Source organism: Candoia aspera, chromosome 3 (genome assembly GCF_035149785.1).
Source record: "Candoia aspera isolate rCanAsp1 chromosome 3, rCanAsp1.hap2, whole genome shotgun sequence".
NCBI classification, from domain to species: domain Eukaryota; kingdom Metazoa; phylum Chordata; class Lepidosauria; order Squamata; family Boidae; genus Candoia; species Candoia aspera.
The window spans coordinates 49369152-49390363 of record NC_086155.1 but is presented as its reverse complement, the minus strand read 5'-3'; the positions used below and the strand labels follow the sequence as shown (position 1 = coordinate 49390363).

At 37.2% G+C, this 21212-nt stretch overlaps 1 protein-coding gene across 6 annotated transcripts in view; it reads left to right on the top strand.

The window, feature by feature from the left end:
* Nucleotides 1-21212, top strand: part of ANKS1A (ankyrin repeat and sterile alpha motif domain containing 1A) — a 139996-nt gene that overhangs the window by 45394 nt on the left and 73390 nt on the right. For all 6 annotated transcript variants that reach the window (XM_063297612.1, XM_063297615.1, XM_063297614.1 and 3 more), the window contains 5 exons: nucleotides 2717-2800; nucleotides 4057-4177; nucleotides 9545-9585; nucleotides 12111-12243; nucleotides 14197-14741. In XM_063297612.1, coding sequence (XP_063153682.1) covers nucleotides 2717-2800; nucleotides 4057-4177; nucleotides 9545-9585; nucleotides 12111-12243; nucleotides 14197-14741 — 924 coding nt within the window. The remainder of the gene's footprint in view (nucleotides 1-2716; nucleotides 2801-4056; nucleotides 4178-9544; nucleotides 9586-12110; nucleotides 12244-14196; nucleotides 14742-21212) is intronic.

Sequence of the window (21212 nt, the reverse complement as noted above, 5' to 3'; positions counted from 1 at the left end):
TTCTACCACTCTATATTTGGCTAGGGACTGTTGCTCAGATTAACCACTCAGGAGCAAGAAAAAAAAAAGCTTGTCTAGAATATGACTTTCCTCTGAACATTTTTTCATCCAGTTTTCTTCCAATTAAAAATCACTGGATTGTAATAATCCTAAATATTAGGTTTGTTTGCATTGTTTTATTATATTAATTTGCCAGCAAATCAGTTCGTCATGGAATTTGAAGATACGATCCAGCAGGGGGAGCTTGGAGGCTTTACAGGATAATTAAAATAGCTTTAGTTAGATTCTCTGAAAACAGTCAGCCGAATTTGAAGTACCCATATTTGCTGGGTCTGTATGACCTATAGGTACTATGGGCAGGATATAAGCTTTGAAATTTGAAAATGTGATACCCTGTAGCTGAATAACTTCATAGTTTTTTTGAAAAAATGTCCATGGACAATACTGAAAGAGGAAAAGAGACAGAACCCACCAGTGTTGGTAAGAACAGTGCTGACTTGAGCACATTACAGAATTGAGAGTGATAACTTATTGCATATTAAAATAAGGATGGTTGCAGTATATTATATTGTAAACATACAAACTTAAAAATTAATTTGCACATACAGCCAACAATACAGAAATTTATTTTGAGGTTATTGGTGATTGGCATTAATAATAGATCAGAGATAGGAGAGCCAGTGTGGTGGTGCTGTTAAGGTACTGGACTAGGAGTGGGGAGACACAGATTCTTGTCTTCTCTTAGGTACAGAAGCCAGTTGGGTGACCTTGGGCCACTCACCTCCTCTCAACACAAATCAGGCTCTGTGAAAAACAGTAGATAAGCTTCAGTGCAAAAACAAGAATATTCTGCAACTGTGTGAGGCAAATGCCAAGAAGAAGACCAGTGATAATCTAGATCAGTTTTATTGTAAACCACCCAGAGTCGCTCTTTGAGTGAGATGGGCGGTGACGAAATTCGAAATATAAATAAATAAATAAATACTGATTTATTTTTTTTTCTTCAAAGACACTATTTTGTATTTTGAGGAATATTTTATTAACCAGTTGTGTGTAAATGTAAAGAAACCTGATCACCCTTTGTTTTATGTTTTGTGTTTACATGATTTAATTTAAATTATTTAATTCTAATGGGAAGTCATGCTTGTTATTGGGAACATTCAATGTATTTATATCCATTTATAAATGAAATGTGCCAAAAGTGTACTGAAATATAGAATAGATGGGAGAAGAAATCCATACTGGGACATGTTTAGGTGTTATCTTTCCATAGCAGCTTTGATGGTGTGAACACAAAGTGAGTGATTTGTTAAATAAATTCTGGCTTCACCATTCCATTATAAAAATCCATATAGGTTTGTTTCTTTGCCTAACACCACTGGTTTCTAGGTTCAAGTCCAATATTCTGTGGCTTCCATGAATGTGTATATGGATTGTTTTAGAAGTATACTTGAAGTTTGAAACAGTTAATTGAAGAGGCTTAAAGGGAAACATCATCAAGTTTCTCTGTATGCAATATGCACATATATCAACAGCTTTTTAAGAGTCTTTTGAGATCAGTTACCCAATATTAACAATCAAAGTGATTACATCATGCCTGAAAATCTCCAGATTTGCATGGTAATGATTTTGATTGATTATGTGCCATCAAGTCGTGTCAATTCTTAGCAACCACATAGGGTTTCTCCATGACAATGTATCCCTAACCTGGTCATTCAGGTCTTCCAATGGTGCACCCTTCATCACTGATTCCATCCACCTTGCTGCTCATCATCCTCTTCTTGTCTTTCCTTCCACCTTTCCCAGCATTAGAGCCTTCTCTAGAGAGACAGGTCTTCACATAATGTGTCCGAAGTAGCATAATTTAAGCCTGGTCATTTGTGCCTCAAGTGAGAACTCGGGTTAATTTATTTGATGATCCATTTGTTTGATTTTTTGGCTGTGTATGGTAATCTCAGGAGTCTTCTCCAACACCAGAGTTCAAATGCATCAATATACTTCTTACCCTGCTTCTTCAAAATCCAACTTTTTCTTCTGTAGAGTGTCACAGGGAATACCACTGCTTGCATGATTCTGAACTTTGTGGGTATAGACACATCATGGCATCGGAATATCTTTTCCAAGGCCTTCATGGCTGCTCTACCAAGTGCTAGTCTGTGACATATTTCTTGAATGGTAATGATGCCAATTTTGTTATTAGAGAAATTGCATACCAAATAGTTAGGACATCCATGGGGTCCACAGAGGTCCAAGGGAAGACAAGTGACAAAAGGTACATGGTGATGTCACAATGTAGGCTCTCCACTTTTGTAATTTCATTGTGATGTTGCATGCAAGTATGTAAGGAATAGAGTTTGCATCATGATGTCACATTGCATGTTTCATCATTCTGATGAAATCTGAGCTTGATATGGATGCCCCTGAGGACATCACAATGTCTGTATAATACAGTTGTGTGGTTTACAAAGCACTGCATCGTATTCTAATATTAACAACTTCTCTTGAGCTATGATCTGTGATGTAATAATAAACTAATGTTGCAGTTAGTTAATTAACAATGAAACATTAAACTCTATTCAAAAAAGTACTGAAGTGAAGCAAAATAACACTTTTCCAAGTCATGTCTCTTATTTGCTTTGATGCAGTAAATATGTTAAATATGCATCAAAAATGAATTTAAAACAAGGCATTGACAATTGTTTTTTGAAATTTGTAGAGAGAGCGTCCACCACCTCCTGCAAAACCTCCCCCTGATGAAGAAGAAGAACATGAAGAGAAAAAACATGATGCATCCTCAGTGGTAAACATCCTTATGTGTCCTCCTTGATGTTTGTGATGTGGTGGAGGGAATGTCCAACACGTGAATATGTTTAGAAGATAATGTGAAATTTATGAAAACATTTGTTTATTAGTAATTCTAACTGCCATATCAGCAGACTTTGTCAGTATTTTATGTCGTGATTTATTCTGCATCTGGTAGTCCTTCAGGTATTTTCAATTAATATGTAAATGTGTGCTGTTTAAATTGTTCTTTGTTTCTCATTTGGTAGAAGTTTTTCCTTTTGAGAAAAAGTGCTTTCCTCACAGCAAAATAAATTTCAGTTCAGATAACATGGGAAACCATGTTTTTCGATTATGGGAATGAATCTTCCACATTTACCCCCTCCTCAGTTTTCTTGCCTATGAAGAGAAGTTTAAAAGATTTTTAGCAAATAAGGATTGTTTGAAATGCCTCACAAACTTGTTAAAAATCATAGGGGTAACCTTCAAAGTGACAAAAGGGAAACACAATTAAATATATTAGGAAATTCTCTCCACTTGGCTGCATCCACAGTTTTGGAGGACAATCTTGGCATGTTACTCCAAGGCTTAGGAGTAGGTTGTTCACTCCAAATTTAAACTATGGCTGATAAGAACAAACTGGGATCAAACTGATTCTAGAGTAAGATTTTTACTTCACAATTTACAGAAGCTATTTACAGAAATTGAGTTTGAGCGTAATAGGAAAAAGTGCAAAACTGGAGAGGAAAGCAAATTAATTGAAACTGAACCAAGCTGGACTTGTAATTTGTCCATAAAACATAGCATATGAGATAAAACAAAAGGAAGAGTAATTTTCAGAGGCGCTCAGAATCTACAACTGTTGTAGTCTCCAGCTTTCACTGACGTAGGAAAACATGCACTAGCTTTCTGGGGAAGCCCTCTGCGATTGCAGCTTACTCACTGGAAACAGTGTGAACAGTTGAAGGTAGACAGTGGCTTAGCTAGATGTGCAGAAAAATACATGCTCCTTTTATATATTCATTCTCCATCCTTACATACCAACACAGCAGTTCTGCCTTCCCCAATTATAAATGGGGAGAAGTGATTCAATAGGGCTATAGGGACAGAGGAACTATAATGCTGAGAATTATATTTTTGTTTCTCATGTATGTTTATATATTAATCTCTTGATGTTTTGCAGTTGGTATGAAAAATAGTCCATACGCTGTTAGTTAATAATAAGAGATGCAATTATTATTAATTTATGTAAACTATGTCTTTGTGTCTGGTTAGGGTTTGGTCACCAAGCGAAAAAGTAGGGGGAGCACAGCTGATGAAGAAGAAGAACATCCTTATGAACTCCTGCTAACAGCAGAAACAAAGAAACACATTACAGTGGATAAAAGAACGAAAGGTAAAGAATGTTACTGCAAAACGCACATCACTAGCATGTTTCAGGCAGAAGGTAAGAAATGGAAACAGCTCTAGCTTTTTTTGTAAGAGGGTTAGTTAGAGGGACTGACTTGTTTGGTGTGGCCATCTAGCAATTTGCTTTCGTAAGACTTTGGTTAAAATATTCTTGCCTTGGTATCTTCCCGGTAACAGAAAGTGACTTAAATGTTTGTTTTACGTATATTTTATTATAGAAAACCAAGCTAGATCAATGGTTAAAGTAGTCACAGTGTTTTGCAAGAGTCACCACAACTATTTTGCAAATTCATTCTTGCTCTCTCCATTCATGTGCTCATGCATACATACTTTGCGCTCTCCATTTTGCACATCCCTAACCAATGTATACAAACATATATCTTACTGACATAGGTAAAGTGTTCATTGTCCTCTCATGCTGCTGAATTCTTGCATCTGTAGGAGCCTAGCTAATGTGACTTGTTTGTGAAACAATAAACTCAGTTCTCTGGAAGTTGTGTTGTAAGAGCTGATTCGAGGATACTTTATATATTCATTTTCCAAGCATGAACTCATACTGTAATAGCAAAAGGTTTGACTGTTCATTTCTTTTCCTTCTGTCTGTCCAATTACACATACTAATGGTTTCTCAACACTCTGACAAAGTAAGAATTAGTAATGAGAGCAATTGCTGTTGAAAAGGTAGCACATAAGATTCTGTGCATTTTGACTTGAAAATAGTCCCACTGCATTTTCAAATATAGATATTAGCCATTAACATCCTTTTTATTTTTTTCATCTGGAACATAACTTATAAAGTCACACTAATGTTCTGTATTGTAATAGCTGATTTCAGTGGACTTCTGTACAATATTTCTTAAGTAGCTTTAGGGAGGAATACCTACTTTCTTCAATACTTTCACCAGAAGAAACTAATTTAGTACTTCTATAGCTTTTCTAACTTCTTTAGTTCATAAGTATATGACTTCAATAAGTAATTGCAATACTAAATAATGAGAATTGAACTGATCTCTTAAGTAGAACACTTTCGATTTGCTTCATAAAAATAGCATCACTCCTCTGAATCATGCACTCTCATTTATTAAGAAAAGCATTATGCTAACAGTAGGAGAAAATAATCAAATTTGAAGGATTCCCAGCTAAATTTAAACCATATTTTAATGTTGTAAAAATGAGTTACAGCAAGTCATCAGTTCCCATGATTCTTCATTCTTCTATAATTATAATATTTCATTATCCAGAGCTTAGCAATAAACTAGGGCTAAACTTTACTGTGCTTTGTTCAGATAAGCCCACTTGACAACTGAGAGGTCTTTTTCAGGTCTCTGTGCATCACACATATGAATTACTCACATGTACACAGCGTCATTGGAAACTTTTGGAACTTAGGTAGATTTTTCAACAGGAAGCGTTCTCTCCGGTGTGCATGGTCCTAAGTGTGATTTCTACTTTTTCTCATAGTTTCCTTTAGACTACCACAGAAAGAGCAATAGCATTTGATCCTTCTCCATATTCACTGTTTAGCTGAAGACAAAATCTTGGGTTTCCTTCTTCTGCATTTGTCTTCCTCATCTGCATTTCTCATTTCAAGGAAAAATCTCATTCCCAGAGCGCTGGGTGAAGAAAGTAAATTTTTTCCAAATAGATTGTGGACTGCCCAAGTCCTGTTTTGTAAGCGCTCAAATTGTGGGACTTAATTGCCCAAAATATATTCTTTCTGCCTAACATGCTTTGAAGAAAGTCACATTATCAAGAACTCTCATTTCCAAAAATTAATCAGGGAACTGTTTTGTCCTATATGCACTTACCACTGCATCTTGAGTTACTGCTAAATCAGTACTGCCAGTTTTTGAGCATACCCCTCAGGATGCAGTTTCTAAGAGCTACTGCTGTTAGAACCCTCTTGATCTCAGGGCCTCAAAGAATATTAACTCTCATTGTTCTTGGCCCAGTAACTGTGGCATCTTCAGAAATGTCAGCAGTTTTGCAGTCTGAGAATGGTCTGCAGACTCTGTACTTTTTTATCATGGTCCCTATGAATAATATGTAAGTAGAGTCCTTGGTGCTCTCTGAGCCTTGTTGTTTTCTTGCAGATGTTTCATTGCCAGACTAGGCAACATCTTCAGTGCGAAAAGAGAGTGGGACTTGCTCTCTGTTTATATACTGCCCAGCTTGTGTTGGTGGAGGTGTTGTTCTCTCCTTGGGAGTTCCTTGATTGGGCTGTTGTTTGCTGCTTGGTTGGTTGACTGAGTTAATAGTTCTTTGATGAGGGTATACTGTGCTGTTTGATTGTTCGTCTGGTGTTAATCCTAGTGTTAATTTTTGCATATGTGGGCGTTGATTGCTGGCAAGGAGGTGTTCTGGTCTTTTGGCTTTTCTATTATCTCTTTTGAATGGTATGTAAATGTTGTTTACCTCTATGTATCTGTTGATGGCTGCTTTGTCTGAGTGCCAGGCTTCCAGGAATTTTCCAGTGTTTTTGGATTTGGCTTGGTTTAGGATGCTCATAATACGTATGAGAATTCACATCATGCACTGCTTCTTTGAAATATTCTAGGAACATAGATTTTTCATTGGAGGCCTGCCCCATGCAACATAATATTATCTAATTAAGTTATTAGATTTTGAGGCTGCCCAACTCCAAAAAATCTCTGGATGGCTTACAATATTTAAAATATTTAAAATACATAAATTCCTTTCAGGAACCAAGGAAAAGCATTTCTCCACTATGGAGGAGACCTGAAAAAAAGAGAAGGGAGCCTCTAGTATAGCAGTTGTCACATGCTAATACTTCTCTCCAGATTCCCACCACCTTCCACTGCTAGGACCTCAATTGCAGGTAGCCACATTTCCTTTGAAGATAAGAGATTATGAGTCTGATACTGCTGCTTCCACATGCCAGGAAGGCCCGTCAACACAGAGCTCAGGGTAGGAACTAGCATTTCCTCAGTACTAACAGGTTATGCCTTCTTGATGTTGGAACCCTCAGCCTTATGATTAAGAAGCAGGAACAACTGCTTTTAAGGCCTTGTTTTCAGTACTGTTCAAAAATGACATAGTTACTGTGCTAATTCCAATGAACTTTGGAATTTTGGGGAGCTGACCTCCAAACATATTGAGGCCCTTTACTAAGTCAGAGATTATTATTACTTTTGGTACATCACAGCCTTTCGTCTCTTTCAATCCTGGCCCTATGGAAAGAGGTTTTCAATTGTGGTCCTATGGAAAAGTGCATTTGTACCAGTGGCTAAGGAATAGTAGAAGCCTGAATCATGAATGAAAGTTTACTACTCCAGAGCTTTAATTCTGCACATTTCCAGCTGCTGAGCATGCCTACTGAAGTACTAGCACTTTTTAGGTGAGAAAGTAATGTCTCTTATAGCTTATATCTCAAAGATGATAGGACAATGGTCTTCCAGAAGCAAACTAACTGAACAGCAAATCAACATTTCCAGGTATGTTAGAGTCAGTGTGGAACAAGTATTATAGGCATAGCAGGCACCCTTAGAAGATATACTGAAAATCACGTGTCTTCTGGACTGAATCAGGAGGCAGGATCAAGACTGAGAATTTCCCATTTGAAGAGTGAAGGGCTGTTTAATGAGGATAAATTATGATAACTGGATAAGATCCATAAGTGCAGGACTACAATTAAATATAATGGACCTCTACCTACATCAGCAGTGGTGTTACCAATTTCAACATAGAAACTGAAATTCCACAGTTCAGCATTCCTTGCCTGGCCATCTAGAGTGCTTCTTGCCTCAAGCTCAAAGGTGATAATTCTTCCTTGAAGATTAGATACACAGTTCTGAAGGCACCCATCATGCAACCCAGTTCCTTTAACTATGAGGATACTGTAGCATCCTATGTGGAAATCTACTGATCCACCATTTCCCAAATTGGGTTTCTGTTATCACAGATTCATAAGGCCTTGCTATAAGGAATGAGGATACTGGACTGAGTTCCTTGAAATACTCCTCAGCATCCTACTCAACCTCTTGATACAATCCCAGCATTGCTAAAAGAGGTATGGTGTCTTCTCTGTAAGGATATTGTGGTTGGGACTTTATTCCAATCATTTTACATTTCCTAAAATGGAAGCGAGACTCTGCCCCACATTGTGAGTATTTCAAGTTCATGATGGTTACATTCAAATGAGCCTACCATTGCTCCACCAGATTGACTGGTTAGCATCCATAGATGCAAAGATGCCTATATCCTCATTAGTCTCATTCTTTTTGCGTAAGTCCTGATAACTTTCAGTTCAGGGTATTCTCTTTACCTTTGCAACATCATCATCATCAAATTGTATAAGTTTATGGTGATAGTAATTATTCATTTATGTCTAGAGAAATTATAGTCTATTCCTATTGTATTAAAAGAGCCAGTTTGGTGCAGTGGTTAAAGGCACTAGGCTAAAGTCAGGAGACCATGAATTCTAATCTTGCCTTAGGCACAAAGCCAGCTGGGTGACCTTGGACCAGTCATACTGTCTCAGCCTGAGGAAGAAGACAATGACAAACCACTTCTGAAAATCTTGCCAAGAAAACTGCAGGACAAGTCCAGGCAGTTGCCAGGAGTCAACACTGATTTTAAGATGTGCGTGCACGCAAACACACCCACCCACCCCCTACTGGATTAGTGGCTGGTCTCCACCACATTAGGGACTACCTCACTCATGAGCTGTCTTTCACTTTGGCACTGTTGTCCATCCAATCTAGATTAATCCTATCCTTAGCCCCTTGTAGCCAAATATCTGTATCGGCTGGGTTTCAAGTGAGAGATTTTTCCAACTTTAGGTGAAGATTCCATGGATTAAAACGTAACATTCTACATTCAAAGCCTATAATTACAAATGAACTATGGTCTATCTTAGTATTATACCACTCATCTGATAGGAATCTGATATTCTGACATATTTCCACAAAGCTTACAGAATGTATTTAATTATCCATACCTCCCTCCCTCCCTCCCTCCCTCCCTCCCTCCCGCTTGCTTGCTTGCTTGCTTGCTTGCTTGCTTGCTTGCTTGCTTTCTTTCTTTCTTTCTTTCTTTCTTTCTTTCTTTCTTTCTTTCTTTCTTTCTTTCTTTCTTTCTTTCTTTCTTTCTTTCTTTCTTTCTTTCTTTCTTTCCATGACTCAGTCCTCTAGGCAATAAGCTGTTGCTCATGTAGGAAAAGTTGAGCCATTTTGCTGTAGAGCTAAAAATTATTAATCCTTTTTGATAGGGATTTTAGAACAGAATTCAGGTGGTCCCATTTTCCAAAGTTGCATGCCCTGCTTTTAACACTAATTGGCTAAAGACAGATTTGTATTGCAAATATTAAATATTTTCATTTTTAAATTCTTAGGTGAATCATCTTTAGGTGCCAGCTGCAGTGTCCAGCCACAGGTAAGACAGATACGATTTTAATATGGATTATATTATATATTGTACACCGCCCAGAGTCACCTTGTGTGAGATGGGCAGCAATATAAATGTGCGCAATAAACAAATAAATCCAATATACCAACAGACGTTCACTCATACTCAGGAACTTTCTCTTGTTTTTCTGTCAGTCACTCCTTCCTAAATCTACTCTGAGAGTACCTGGCTTCTGGAGTATATTTGAGCAGTATGTGGGATGGAGAAGAAAAATCTTTCTGCTGATGATTGTCATTGTAGTGATTTGACATTATTGACACTATTGCATGCAACAATGCACATATATACAATTCAACAGATACATTTTGTCTGTGACTGAAAACAGTTTACAGCTGTACTGTTAAGGAAAACCATTTTAAAACTACAACAAAGTTCGATATTTTGGGGAAGTTTCAAGTTCAAGGGGTGCGGTGGCGCTGCGGGTTAAACCGCTGAGCTGCTGAGCTTGCCAGTCAAAAGGTAGGCAGTTTGAATCCACGTGACGGGGTGAGCTCCTGTTGCTAGTCCCAGCTCCTGCCAACCTAGCAGTTCGAAAATGTGCAAATGTGAGTAGATTAATAGGTACCGCTTCAGCGGGCAGATAATGGCGTTCCGTTTAGTCATGCCGGCCACATGACCACGGAAGTGTCTACGGACAAACGAAAGCTCTTCGGCTTTGAAATGGAGATGAGCACCACCCCCTAGAGTCGGACATGACTGGACTTAATGTCAAGGGAAACCTTTACCTTTACTTCAAGTTCAAACCACCTCCAAAACAATCAAAGCATCCTGCTTTGAATTGGAGACAGCTGTTTGCTGTTGAAACAGGCTATTTCAAACTCAAGACAGTTCAGATGCAAGATGGTTTGAATTTAAAACATTTCTGCAAAACGCTACTGAGATCTATCAAGGTACATGTTTCCAGTTCCTACATTTTATAGCAAACATTGAAACATAACTGAAATTGTTTAATTAAATAATTAATTTAATTAGTAAAAACAATAAAAAGAAAATTCTCAGAAGAAGAAAAATTGGATACTTTTTACAGTGAATCAGAAGTTTATGTGCTGTGAGAGTATCTTAGCAGCGTTTAGGACATACAGTTTATTAACAGAGGTGCTGTGCTATGGAGCAAATCCACTTGGTTTTTATGCATTTAAAGAAGCTAAAATACTATGTAAGCCTACATAATTAGCAAAATGACTGATGCTCCTTTCTTCTTCTTTGTTCTTTTCTGGGTTTGTTTTCTTTGCCGTTGTTGTTCTGTTTTGTGCTTTTTGTTGTTGTTGTTGTTTTGGTACTGATTTTTGTTCTTAAAAGTTTTTAACAATTGTAAACTGCCCAGAGTCACTGGGAGTTGGGCGGCATATATTACTATTATTATTATGAAACAAATGCCAAGTGTAGAAAGCATCTAGACCAGGCCTGCACAACTTGTAGAAGGAAAAAGGTCACATAAATTAAATGAATCAATACATTAAATAAATAAATAATAATTTAAAGAAGACCTGATACATACAGTAATAATAATAAAAATAATTGTGGCTGCAAAGGCATACTTGGTGCACTGATCAGCTGTTTGGTGGCTGGCAGAGCAGTGGTGGCACTGGAGCTGGCGGTCTCAGCGAGGCACTCAGCAGGATGTCCTTTGGGGTGGCAGCAGCAGTCAAGTTTGGTGGCAGGGAATTTAATGTGTTTTTTAAAAATGCCAGCGGGCCACATAAGGCTGATTGGTGGGCTGCATGTGGTCTGTGGCCAAGTGTTGTTCAGGCCTGATCTAGACTTTCTGGTTGAAGCAGTATATAGCTAAAAGGATTGGTTGCTTTTGGTTCCTGTCTAAGGAAAATTTCTCAGAAGTCATATAGGTATTTAATTATTCTTTGTACTTTTTTTAAAAATAAATTTTCATAAAACATTTTAGCATTTCTTATGATAGTGTTATAGTAGAGTGGGATTAGTTGTTGCCACCAAGAATTTAATTCAATGAATAACATAGGCAATAGAGCCTTCATATCTGCAGGTTTAAATTCCAAAATGGTATCTGACATTTAGATTTTACATTTCTGATACAGTCAGTTCCTGAATTTCAAAATGGGTCAGGCATTGTCAAAGGTTAAGGGTTCAATATTCCCTGAAAGTATTTTCTTTTTCCTTAACTTACAATCTAACAAGTTTATAATCTAACCTAGCAATTTCCCATCATCCCTGGCTAACATGGTAAGTGCTGAGGAATGATTAGAGTTGTATGCCCAAAATATCTGGGGACCCACATTTGGGATCAACATATTAATTCTGGTTAGTTAGTTATTTGTACACTTCCATTCTTGCCATTTGTCAAAGTTTGCACTTGTATAATAAAATACTTGAAAATATTTGGAAGCATGATACTTAAGGTAAAGAAGCATATGCATTATATTTAACTTACATAATTTTTATTTGAGGTATAAAGGTTAAGTTTTGATAAATGATATCTAATATTAATTAAATTTTAAACAATATATGATTCTTTGCAGGCATGGTCACGAAAAGGTCTATCTTCTCAGGATGGTCAGTGGCCACTGAATTGCCAAGCTTCTTCTGATTTTTCTTCTAGCCATTCTGAACAATATTCAAGTCCTGAATCTCACGTGATAGAGATGCCAAAAGGTAGGTGTTCATTCTGAGTCATTCCAACTTCATAGAAACCTACACAGAAAAAATGGCATTTGCTTTTAATGTATGCAAAGAATCCTTTGATTTGTCTAGTATGACAAAAATTCTTGCAAATGTCTCTCGTAGGACTTTGCTCATGCTGGAAGATATTTTTCTGATTGTTGTTTTGCTTTCAGGAGATGGGAAACACAGCCACAGTTTCATTGCAACAGTGACCACTTTGTTGGGCTTCATAGCTGCCTTTGGAAGAATGAAATGTTCCAGTGTGTGATACACACTGTCAGCTGCTTTTCCACCCTCTGATAGCAGTGTTGCTAAATGTTAACACCGTGTATAGATGCCATATTGAGAATTTTGTGCAAACAGTAAAGTGTAGTGGCATTGTACTCATCTTTTCTTATATCTTGCCGTTAACATATCACAGCAAATCTTTGAAAGCAGACAAGATGTTCCTTTTAGGTACGCTATACTTCCTCCGGAGAGTTGACATTTACACTTTTGGTGGGAAAGATTTGACAGTGAATGGTAGCTTACACTGTTGCATTACCTCTGCTACACACATAGCAAGACCAGAATCTTAATGTAAATCTGGTTTGGATGTAGTTTTATTCTGTGAAATGCTCTCTAGGAATAGCTACCAATAAGCAAAATTTTGTCAGCTGTCCAATAGAATAGGTCCTATGGGCAAGTTTCAGTAAAACATAAAGCAAATATGCTTAACGTTATTATATTAGTATCAGTCATAGCGTAATATTGTAAGAAAAGAGTTGTGATTTATCCTTGTGAAAGCTTTGAGGTATACTGTATATGTCATGTTAAATAGAAACAAATATCCTTAGAAATAACAATATAAGGTGTTTCATTGAAAGAACTTTTCCTGATTTGTTCTGAACTTTTTGTACTGGTTAATAAAAAGGGCCAGTACAGAAAGTATAAGTACTTTCTGAATCAGTGAAAAATTTAACATAACTTTGGCTGAACAGAACCTACCAGAGTAATTTTCTTTTACCACTTCTAGATTTGAAGTTAGTACCCTTCTCCCTTATCTATGCTTGTATGTCCAATCTAAGATAAGTACCATAGAAAAAAGCTTCACTTTCTGTTTCTCAGATATTGTCCAGTGAATAAAGTACTGTTGTGCAGATCCTAGGTTGCTTAACTTGGCTTTTATCAATATTAAATATTGGGCAACACATTAATGATTGTTGCTCAGAATGGCTCTTTGCTATAAGCTTTTACATAATTTACACCAGTGAATTATTCATGCTTTAATCAGGTTCTGATTTTTGATACAATATATTAAAGCATGAGTCAAGTTATACTGTTACCTCTTCAGCTGCAATTCATATTACAAGCAGAAGTTCACTACAGCAGTAGAAGAGACCATTTTATGTAGTGAAATTAGTTAATGAGAAGTGAGGCTTTAAAGGAATTATTTCTGCTGCAAAAGGAGGTGAGTTCAAGTCACCAGGGAAGGAAACAGCTGTGGGGAGGAGGGGGGAATTTGTTCATATTTGCAGGTTGTTTGCAGCTCATCTTTCCCCACCCAGCACTCTGTGCCAAGGAATAGGGAGTGTTGCTCTAAATAACACTTTGGCCTTTATAGAAATATGTTCCAGGAGACTCAGTCCCCACCCCCACCCGTTTGCTGGGTATAGTTAGCACTTCTCCAAACCTTATATAGCAAGGGCTGATTGTTAGTGTTAACAGGAATAAAATGAAACAGAGCGGGCTGCCAGATTGCATAAATCAGGCCACTGTTTAGAATTTCATAAATGCTCCAACTTTGGTAAAATATGAGTACTCTGAACAATACTGTTCTTTCTTCTTTCTCTCTCTCTCTTTCTCTCTCTCTCTCGCTGTCTGACGGAGGAAAGCTAAAGTCCTGTTTTTATTGATCTTTATGTGTTGGGTTTTATTTTGGGGGGGTTTCCTACCCTTTTGAAGACCAAAAAAGGTTCAACAGAAGCCACAGCCAAGCTGATGTCCAAGATGCCCAGGTACTGGATCAATTCTCAGGTCTGCTGCATGGTTCTTCTCCGGTGTGTGACATAAGTGAGGACCCTTTCAGACTCATTTCTGCTGTGGGCAAAGGAAGTACAGAGGGAACTGCTATGCAGCTGGAAAATATTGAGGCTTCTGGATCGGTACAGTCTAGTACTGCAGACCAAAATAAAGTGGTCTATTCAGCCATACGCCATATCCGTGACAAGTTGGATTCTGGAACTTTAGCACATCCTCACTTGCCACAGCACCCTGGTGGTGCTGAGGATGGAGACAAGAGCAGTGTTGTGGGAAGAGTTCATCCAGGAAGCAAGTCTAAAGCAGACCTCAGACTTAGCCGTAGCTTATCAAAATCCGACTCTGACCTTTTGACCACCTCACCAACAGAGGACAATACTATGGGGAGCAGAAGTGAATCCCTTTCCAATTGTAGCACTGGGAAAAAAAGGCTGGAGAAATCACCTTCGTTTGCTTCAGAGTGGGATGAGGTAAGACCAGCCTTGATTGATTGATTGATTTGTTTGTTTATTTAGTAAAATAAAAGTTGCTGCACGAATTCCTTGGTAAGAATGGATCAGGGACGAAAGAGTAGGAAGCAGTGGTATTTATCCCAGCATCTGGTTTATGTGGTAGATAATTAAAATTAATTCAGACACACCTATAAACCAAATTCAGAAGTTTAAGCTTACTTGATGCAAAATTTAGGAAAAGCTTTAAAAGCTTTCAGTGTGACTGAAACAGTGTTACTCTGTTCAGAATCAGTTGTCACATTGGAATTCATTTGCACAGCATATTGTCTCTAGAATAGCTTGTGAAAAAGGGTGGGTCATACTGTATATCTAGGGCTGCTTTATGTTAGTGAGAAGGCATCAGTAAAGTCAGGGAGTACCTGAGTGTTTGTGCATTCTCTCTTAAAATAGCTAATTCCCAGGATTAATGGGAAATCAGCATAATATGTGAAAGAACAGAACACATCACAGTGTTCTATTAAGGAATGATAAGAAGACATCTGAGATTAAGTGCTATTCTTCAAACGGCACTACAGCACTAAAGCATTCCTTGCTTATTCTACTTTGACTTAAAGCAGCATTGCATGAGTGTGCAAACTGCCTTTTATAGATTGGAAGATCTGTTATTAAGCAGCTAAGACTTAGTTGGGGAAATGCCATGCCATGCCACGTCTAAAAAGAATATTAAAGAAAATCCATTATCAAATAAATTAGGAAGGTTAAATTGTGTGGATTATGAGTTGAAAGTATGAAATCATTATTTATTTGGATTGTGCAGTACTGGGAAATTCAATTTGGAAAAGTTCTTTACGAGTATCTTGGGGAGCACAGCTGCTGTGTAATCCTGGGAAAAGATGTGTATACTTTAAGGAGTTGTACACAGATGTTTCATATGTGACCCCATATGCTCCAGGGTTTCTTTTTGCAACTGAATCAGAAGTATTGCACATAACTGCTATTTATGTAGATTATAGTGACATTTCTAATAATAAAAGCATTAAACTTTCTGATAAATTGCAATTCTTATATAAAACATGTTCCATTTAAAATACACGGTGGTATGTACTGGGCTCATCTCACAGCAAGTGATGGTTGGATGTGTTTTTCAAAAAGTCTGTTTCAAATTACTATATAAGATTCATTTTCTGCTACAAGTTACATGATCTGTGAATATGAGAATTCTTGGTCTGGAAACTGTCCCATGCACTGTAGAAACCAGTACTGCTATTACTATTGAGATTGTTACTAACTCCTGTCTAAAATTATTATTCTGAAGAAATAAGTCTGCCAGAAATGTAGTTATCTTAAATGCTTCAAGTTCTTTTTTAACCTGAGTACTGAAGTGCTTTCAGAATTCCTTTTTAATAATGCTACAACACTTAGTCTGTTTCTTCCAAAATGTTTGCATATATCATCTTTAAAAACTTTGATGAGGATCAGTGATATTAGAACTGTAGATAATTAATAGAACTAATTATGTATCTTAACAGAACAGTTGTCTTTTGTTCCATTGATATTTTGATGGTAACTTGAATTGTAACTTTATTTGAAAATTAAAAGAAAGTAAGCTTAATACTTGCATCTAAAAGTAAGCAGTGATAGTAGATGTATAATGGAATGGTCATTACTATTAAAAATATTTTGCAGTTCTTTGAGATACTTACAGAGTAGATCTTTTCTTTAATAACAGACTGCTTTTTCCTCTCTTCTTAATCAATCTTTCTTTCCATTTGAGCAGGAACTGTGATTTTATGGACTGAATCCAAATTTAGTTGATTGGATTTTGTTCCTAATAAAATAAATTAGGTGTGAATTATTTTTCTAACCTTTTAACTGATTTTATTGGGATCTAGAGGTGGGAATAATAATGCAGACTTATGTATGTCTACTCAGAGGGAAAATATAATGGAATTGTGGAACTCAGTGTAAAATAAGTATTTAGAGGATGGCAGATTATTAATCTGATTATAATGCAGTGTCTGCATAAGCATCTGTAGTAACTATAAAGTTCAGAAAAAAATATTTTTTCTCTATAGGACAAGACAATCAAGGGAGGGAGGTGTTTAAAACTAAAGCTACAAAGAAAGTAAAATAAAACAAAATAGAATTGCATAAAATGTTTTATTTCTAAATGTTTTGTGCATGAAACTTTGTGAAACATCCAGTTTCAAGCATGAAATGGGATGCTTCAAGCATTCTGAGGATGCTTTACATTTGAAGCAAAGATATTTAAAACCTGAAACACACAGAGTGGCCTATTTTGTACTCAAACTGGGACACTGTAAAATTTGCACATCCCTAAAAACTTAGTACTTTGGTATTTACAAGTATGCCATCTACTCTGTTGATTCTGTGCAATTTATAGTTGCAAAATACAGCAATTAAAACAACATTTTTAAAAAACCACATTACTAACTGCCCCTTAATACTGCTATCCACCTTAAGTGGGGTTCTCCCACTTAAGGCCCAGCAGAAAATCACAGTTTTTACTTCTTTCCTACATGTTGACAAGATACAGGGCCATCCTGACTTTAGGGGGGGCAAGATATTCCAGAGTGAAGAGTCTCCAGCCAAGAAGGCCATCCAGTGTCTCTCCCCCCACAAACTCTTTGAGTGTATATGGAAATATGCAACACATCATCTTGGCTAACACATATGGGTCAAACAGATTCCAAGTGGAATAGACAGTCTTGAAGATAATAAGGACCCACGCCATTAGTTTATCTTAAAGCAAAGTGATCAATCAGTGTCCTTCAAGCCTAGTGTGGTATAGAGTTAAGGTATTGGACTAGGACTAGGGAGACCAGGTTCAAGTGTCCTCTGCCAAGGACATGCACTGGATGATTTTGTGCCAGGTACACTCTCTCAGCCCAGCCTACTTCCCAGGGTTATTCCTTGGAGAAAACATGGTGGATGGAGTGCTGTGTACACCACCTTGAGCTCATAAATGAAACCATAATTAAATAGATCATTCAACCAAGCAGTTATATGGAATTAAATAGTGTTCATGTAGATATAAAATTAGCTATTTTTGTCATTTTCACTTTGTTGTACTGCCACAGATGCTACAGTTTTATTATACATTATTTCATGTCTGAAATTCTGTAAAAAATTCTCACCATGTTTCTATAACTTGATCTAGCAATTAGTATCTTGTAAATAGTTGCTTCTTTAAGATATTTTCTCTAAGATAAAAGTATGTCATTATTATAATCAAATATTTACTTAGGCACGTCCATTTTATAATGAAAATAACTACGTTTTTAAATACATGAAACAATAAAAATGATTATTATTTATTACCACAGGAGCAAAACCACATTTTCTTATCTTTCTTAAGCAGTTTGTCTAATTATTTCTCCAATGTTGCTTCCTAGTCTGTGACTCTATTTCTTGTTATTATGATGCTAGGCTGGATCAGTCATGCTTAGATCAATCCTTTTTTCTATTGATAGTCACATTCCCTGTCAGGTAATCAATAGGACTATGTAGCTATACTGGATGTGTCTTAAGCACTATTTGGGGACAAAACAAAAATATATTGTAAATATTATATATTGGATGATATAATTGAATTTTTTCCCCAAATACTACAAACCTAGACCTAAAGTACAAACCATTTCAGAATAAAGTGGGAGGGAGAAGCTGGCTATAGCTGCTAATTTTTCTTCTCAAGCAGAAGCTACATGGAATCAAAGACCTATTCGGTATTGATGCTTGAAGTAAGATAGATGGAGCTGAGTTGGCTGTCAATTTGATCCATTTTCAGCTAGCATTGTACCATTTCTCAGATTCTATTGAAGTTAGTGAGCTTGTTGAATGGCATTCACAACGACTTAAAGTATAGAAATATGAAAGCACAAAGCAACACGTCAGCTGAGAAAAGCTGCTTATTAGCTTATTTCACTGGAGAATAAATTAGAAGGAATGAACTTGTATGAGTTAGGCTGTGGGTAGCATAAATATTTGAGTGCTTTTAAACTTAGCTGAAGGCTAAAGTGGTAAATTTGTTTTTGTAATGTGCTTATAAATATTCAGTACTCCCAAAATCAATGTGCAGCACTCAAAGCAAATTACATTTTACATAAAAAAAAATCTTGTTCTTGAAGGTTGGAGTGAGATATGTCATTCTATGTCAGGATGTAGCACCCCAATTTTTGGAGAGAAATGTGTATCTATTATAGGACAGCCTAAATATATTTATTCAAATACTTAATATCTATTTGAAGTGATCTATTTCTGAACCCTAATTATGTCTATGCTAAATATAAATCATTTCAGGGAACTTTAAGGACAGTAGCATAAAATAAAATATTTACAAATAATAAAATACTGCAGGAATAAGAAAACATGATTTGATTCTTCAAGATTCAGAGGAGGGAATTAGAGGTGAATTTGATTGTATCAGCCTTGATTATTTTTCTCTGGGTGCTCCCACTTTATAATCCTACTGAGATGCTAATATTATTCTGTTGACTTGGTTTGTTGTTTTTATTATTAGAAAGTAATTAAATCATAAGTTATGAAACAGGACTGAATTGCTTGCATCAGATTTATGAAGCATTTTGTACAAACACTGATTCTTTTTGTAGGAGTTATTTTACTCTTAGATTTATCATTGTTAATATACATTGGGGAGGCTTCTATACATGTACAAATACAAATAATTTACAGATTATTTTCAGAAAATTCAATGTGTATGCAACAGATTTATAAGCATCCAGGAACCTGCTCTCTAAAAGATTTGTGGAGCAGCTTGGGGAGTGTGCCCTGTGCTCTACATTGGCTACATGCAGGATTGAAAACAGTGTTAGCTTCACTGATCATGCAGAAAAACAATCCTTGTGCCTAAGATTCTCAGATACATGTCCTTTCTGGTCACTGATCATATGTTTTGTTGTTTATTCGTTTAGTCGCTTCCGACTCTTCGTGACTTCATGGACCAGCCCACGCCAGAGCTTCCTGTCGGTCGTCAACACCCCCAGCTCCCCCAGGGACGAGTCCGTCACCTCTAGAATATCATCCATCCATCTTGCCCTTGGTCGGCCCCTCTTCCTTTTGCCCTCCACTCTCCCTAGCATCAGCATCTTCTCCAGGGTGTCCTGTCTTCTCATTATGTGGCCAAAGTATTTCAGTTTTGCCTTTAACATCATTCCCTCAAGTGAGCAGTCTGGCTTTATTTCATGGAGGATGGACTGGTTTGATCTTCTTGCAGTCCAAGGCACTCTCAGAATTTTCCTCCAACACCACAGTTCAAAAGCATCGATCTTCCTTCGCTCAGCCTTCCTTATGGTCCAGCTCTCGCAGCCATATGTTACTACAGGGAACACCATTGCTTTAACTATGCGGGCCTTTGTTGTCAGTGTGATGTCTCTGCTCTTCACTATTTTATCGAGATTTGTCATTGCTCTTCTTCCAAGGATTAAGCGTCTTCTGATTTCCTGACTGCAGTCAGCATCTGCAGTAATCTTCGCACCTAGAAATACAAAGTCTTTCACTGCTTCTACATTTTCTCCCTCTATTTGCCAGTTATCAATCAAGCTGGTTGCCATAATCTTGGTTTTTTTGAGGTTTAGCTGCAAACCAGCTTTTGCACTTTCTTCTTTCACCTTCATCATAAGGCTCCTCAGTTCCTCTTCACTTTCAGCCATCAAAGTGGTATCATCTGCATATCTGAGATTGTTAATGTTTCTTCCAGAGATTTTAACTCCAGCCTTGGATTCCTCAAGGCCAGCTTGTCGCATGATGTGTTCTGCATACAAGTTGAATAGGTAGGGTGAGAGTATACAGCCCTGCCGTACTCCTTTCCCAATCTTAAACCAGTCCGTTGTTCCGTGGTCTGTTCTTACTGTTGCTACTTGGTCGTTATACAGATTCTTCAGGAGGCATACAAGATGACTTGGTATCCCCATACCACTAAGAACTTGCCACAATTTGTTATGGTCCACACAGTCAAAGGCTTTAGAATAGTCAATAAAACAGAAATAGATGTTTTTCTGAAACTCCCTTGCTTTTTCCATTATCCAGCGGATGTTGGCAATTTGGTCTCTAGTTCCTCTGCCTTTTCTAAACCCAGCTTGTACATCTGGCAATTCTCGCTCCATGAATTGCTGAAGTCTACCTTGCAGGATCTTGAGCATTACCTTACTGGCATGTGAAATGAGTGCCACTGTTCGATAGTTTGAACATTCTTTAGTGTTTCCCTTTTTTGGTATGGGGATATAAGTTGATTTTTTCCAGTCTGATGGCCATTCTTGTGTTTTCCAAATTTGCTGGCATATAGCATGCATTACCTTGACAGCATCATCTTGCAAGATTTTGAACAGTTCAGCTGGGATGCCGTCGTCTCCTGTTGCCTTGTTATTAGCAATGCTTCTTAAGGCCCACTCAACCTCACTCTTCAGGATGTCTGGCTCTAGCTCACCGACCACACCGTCAAAGCTATCCCCG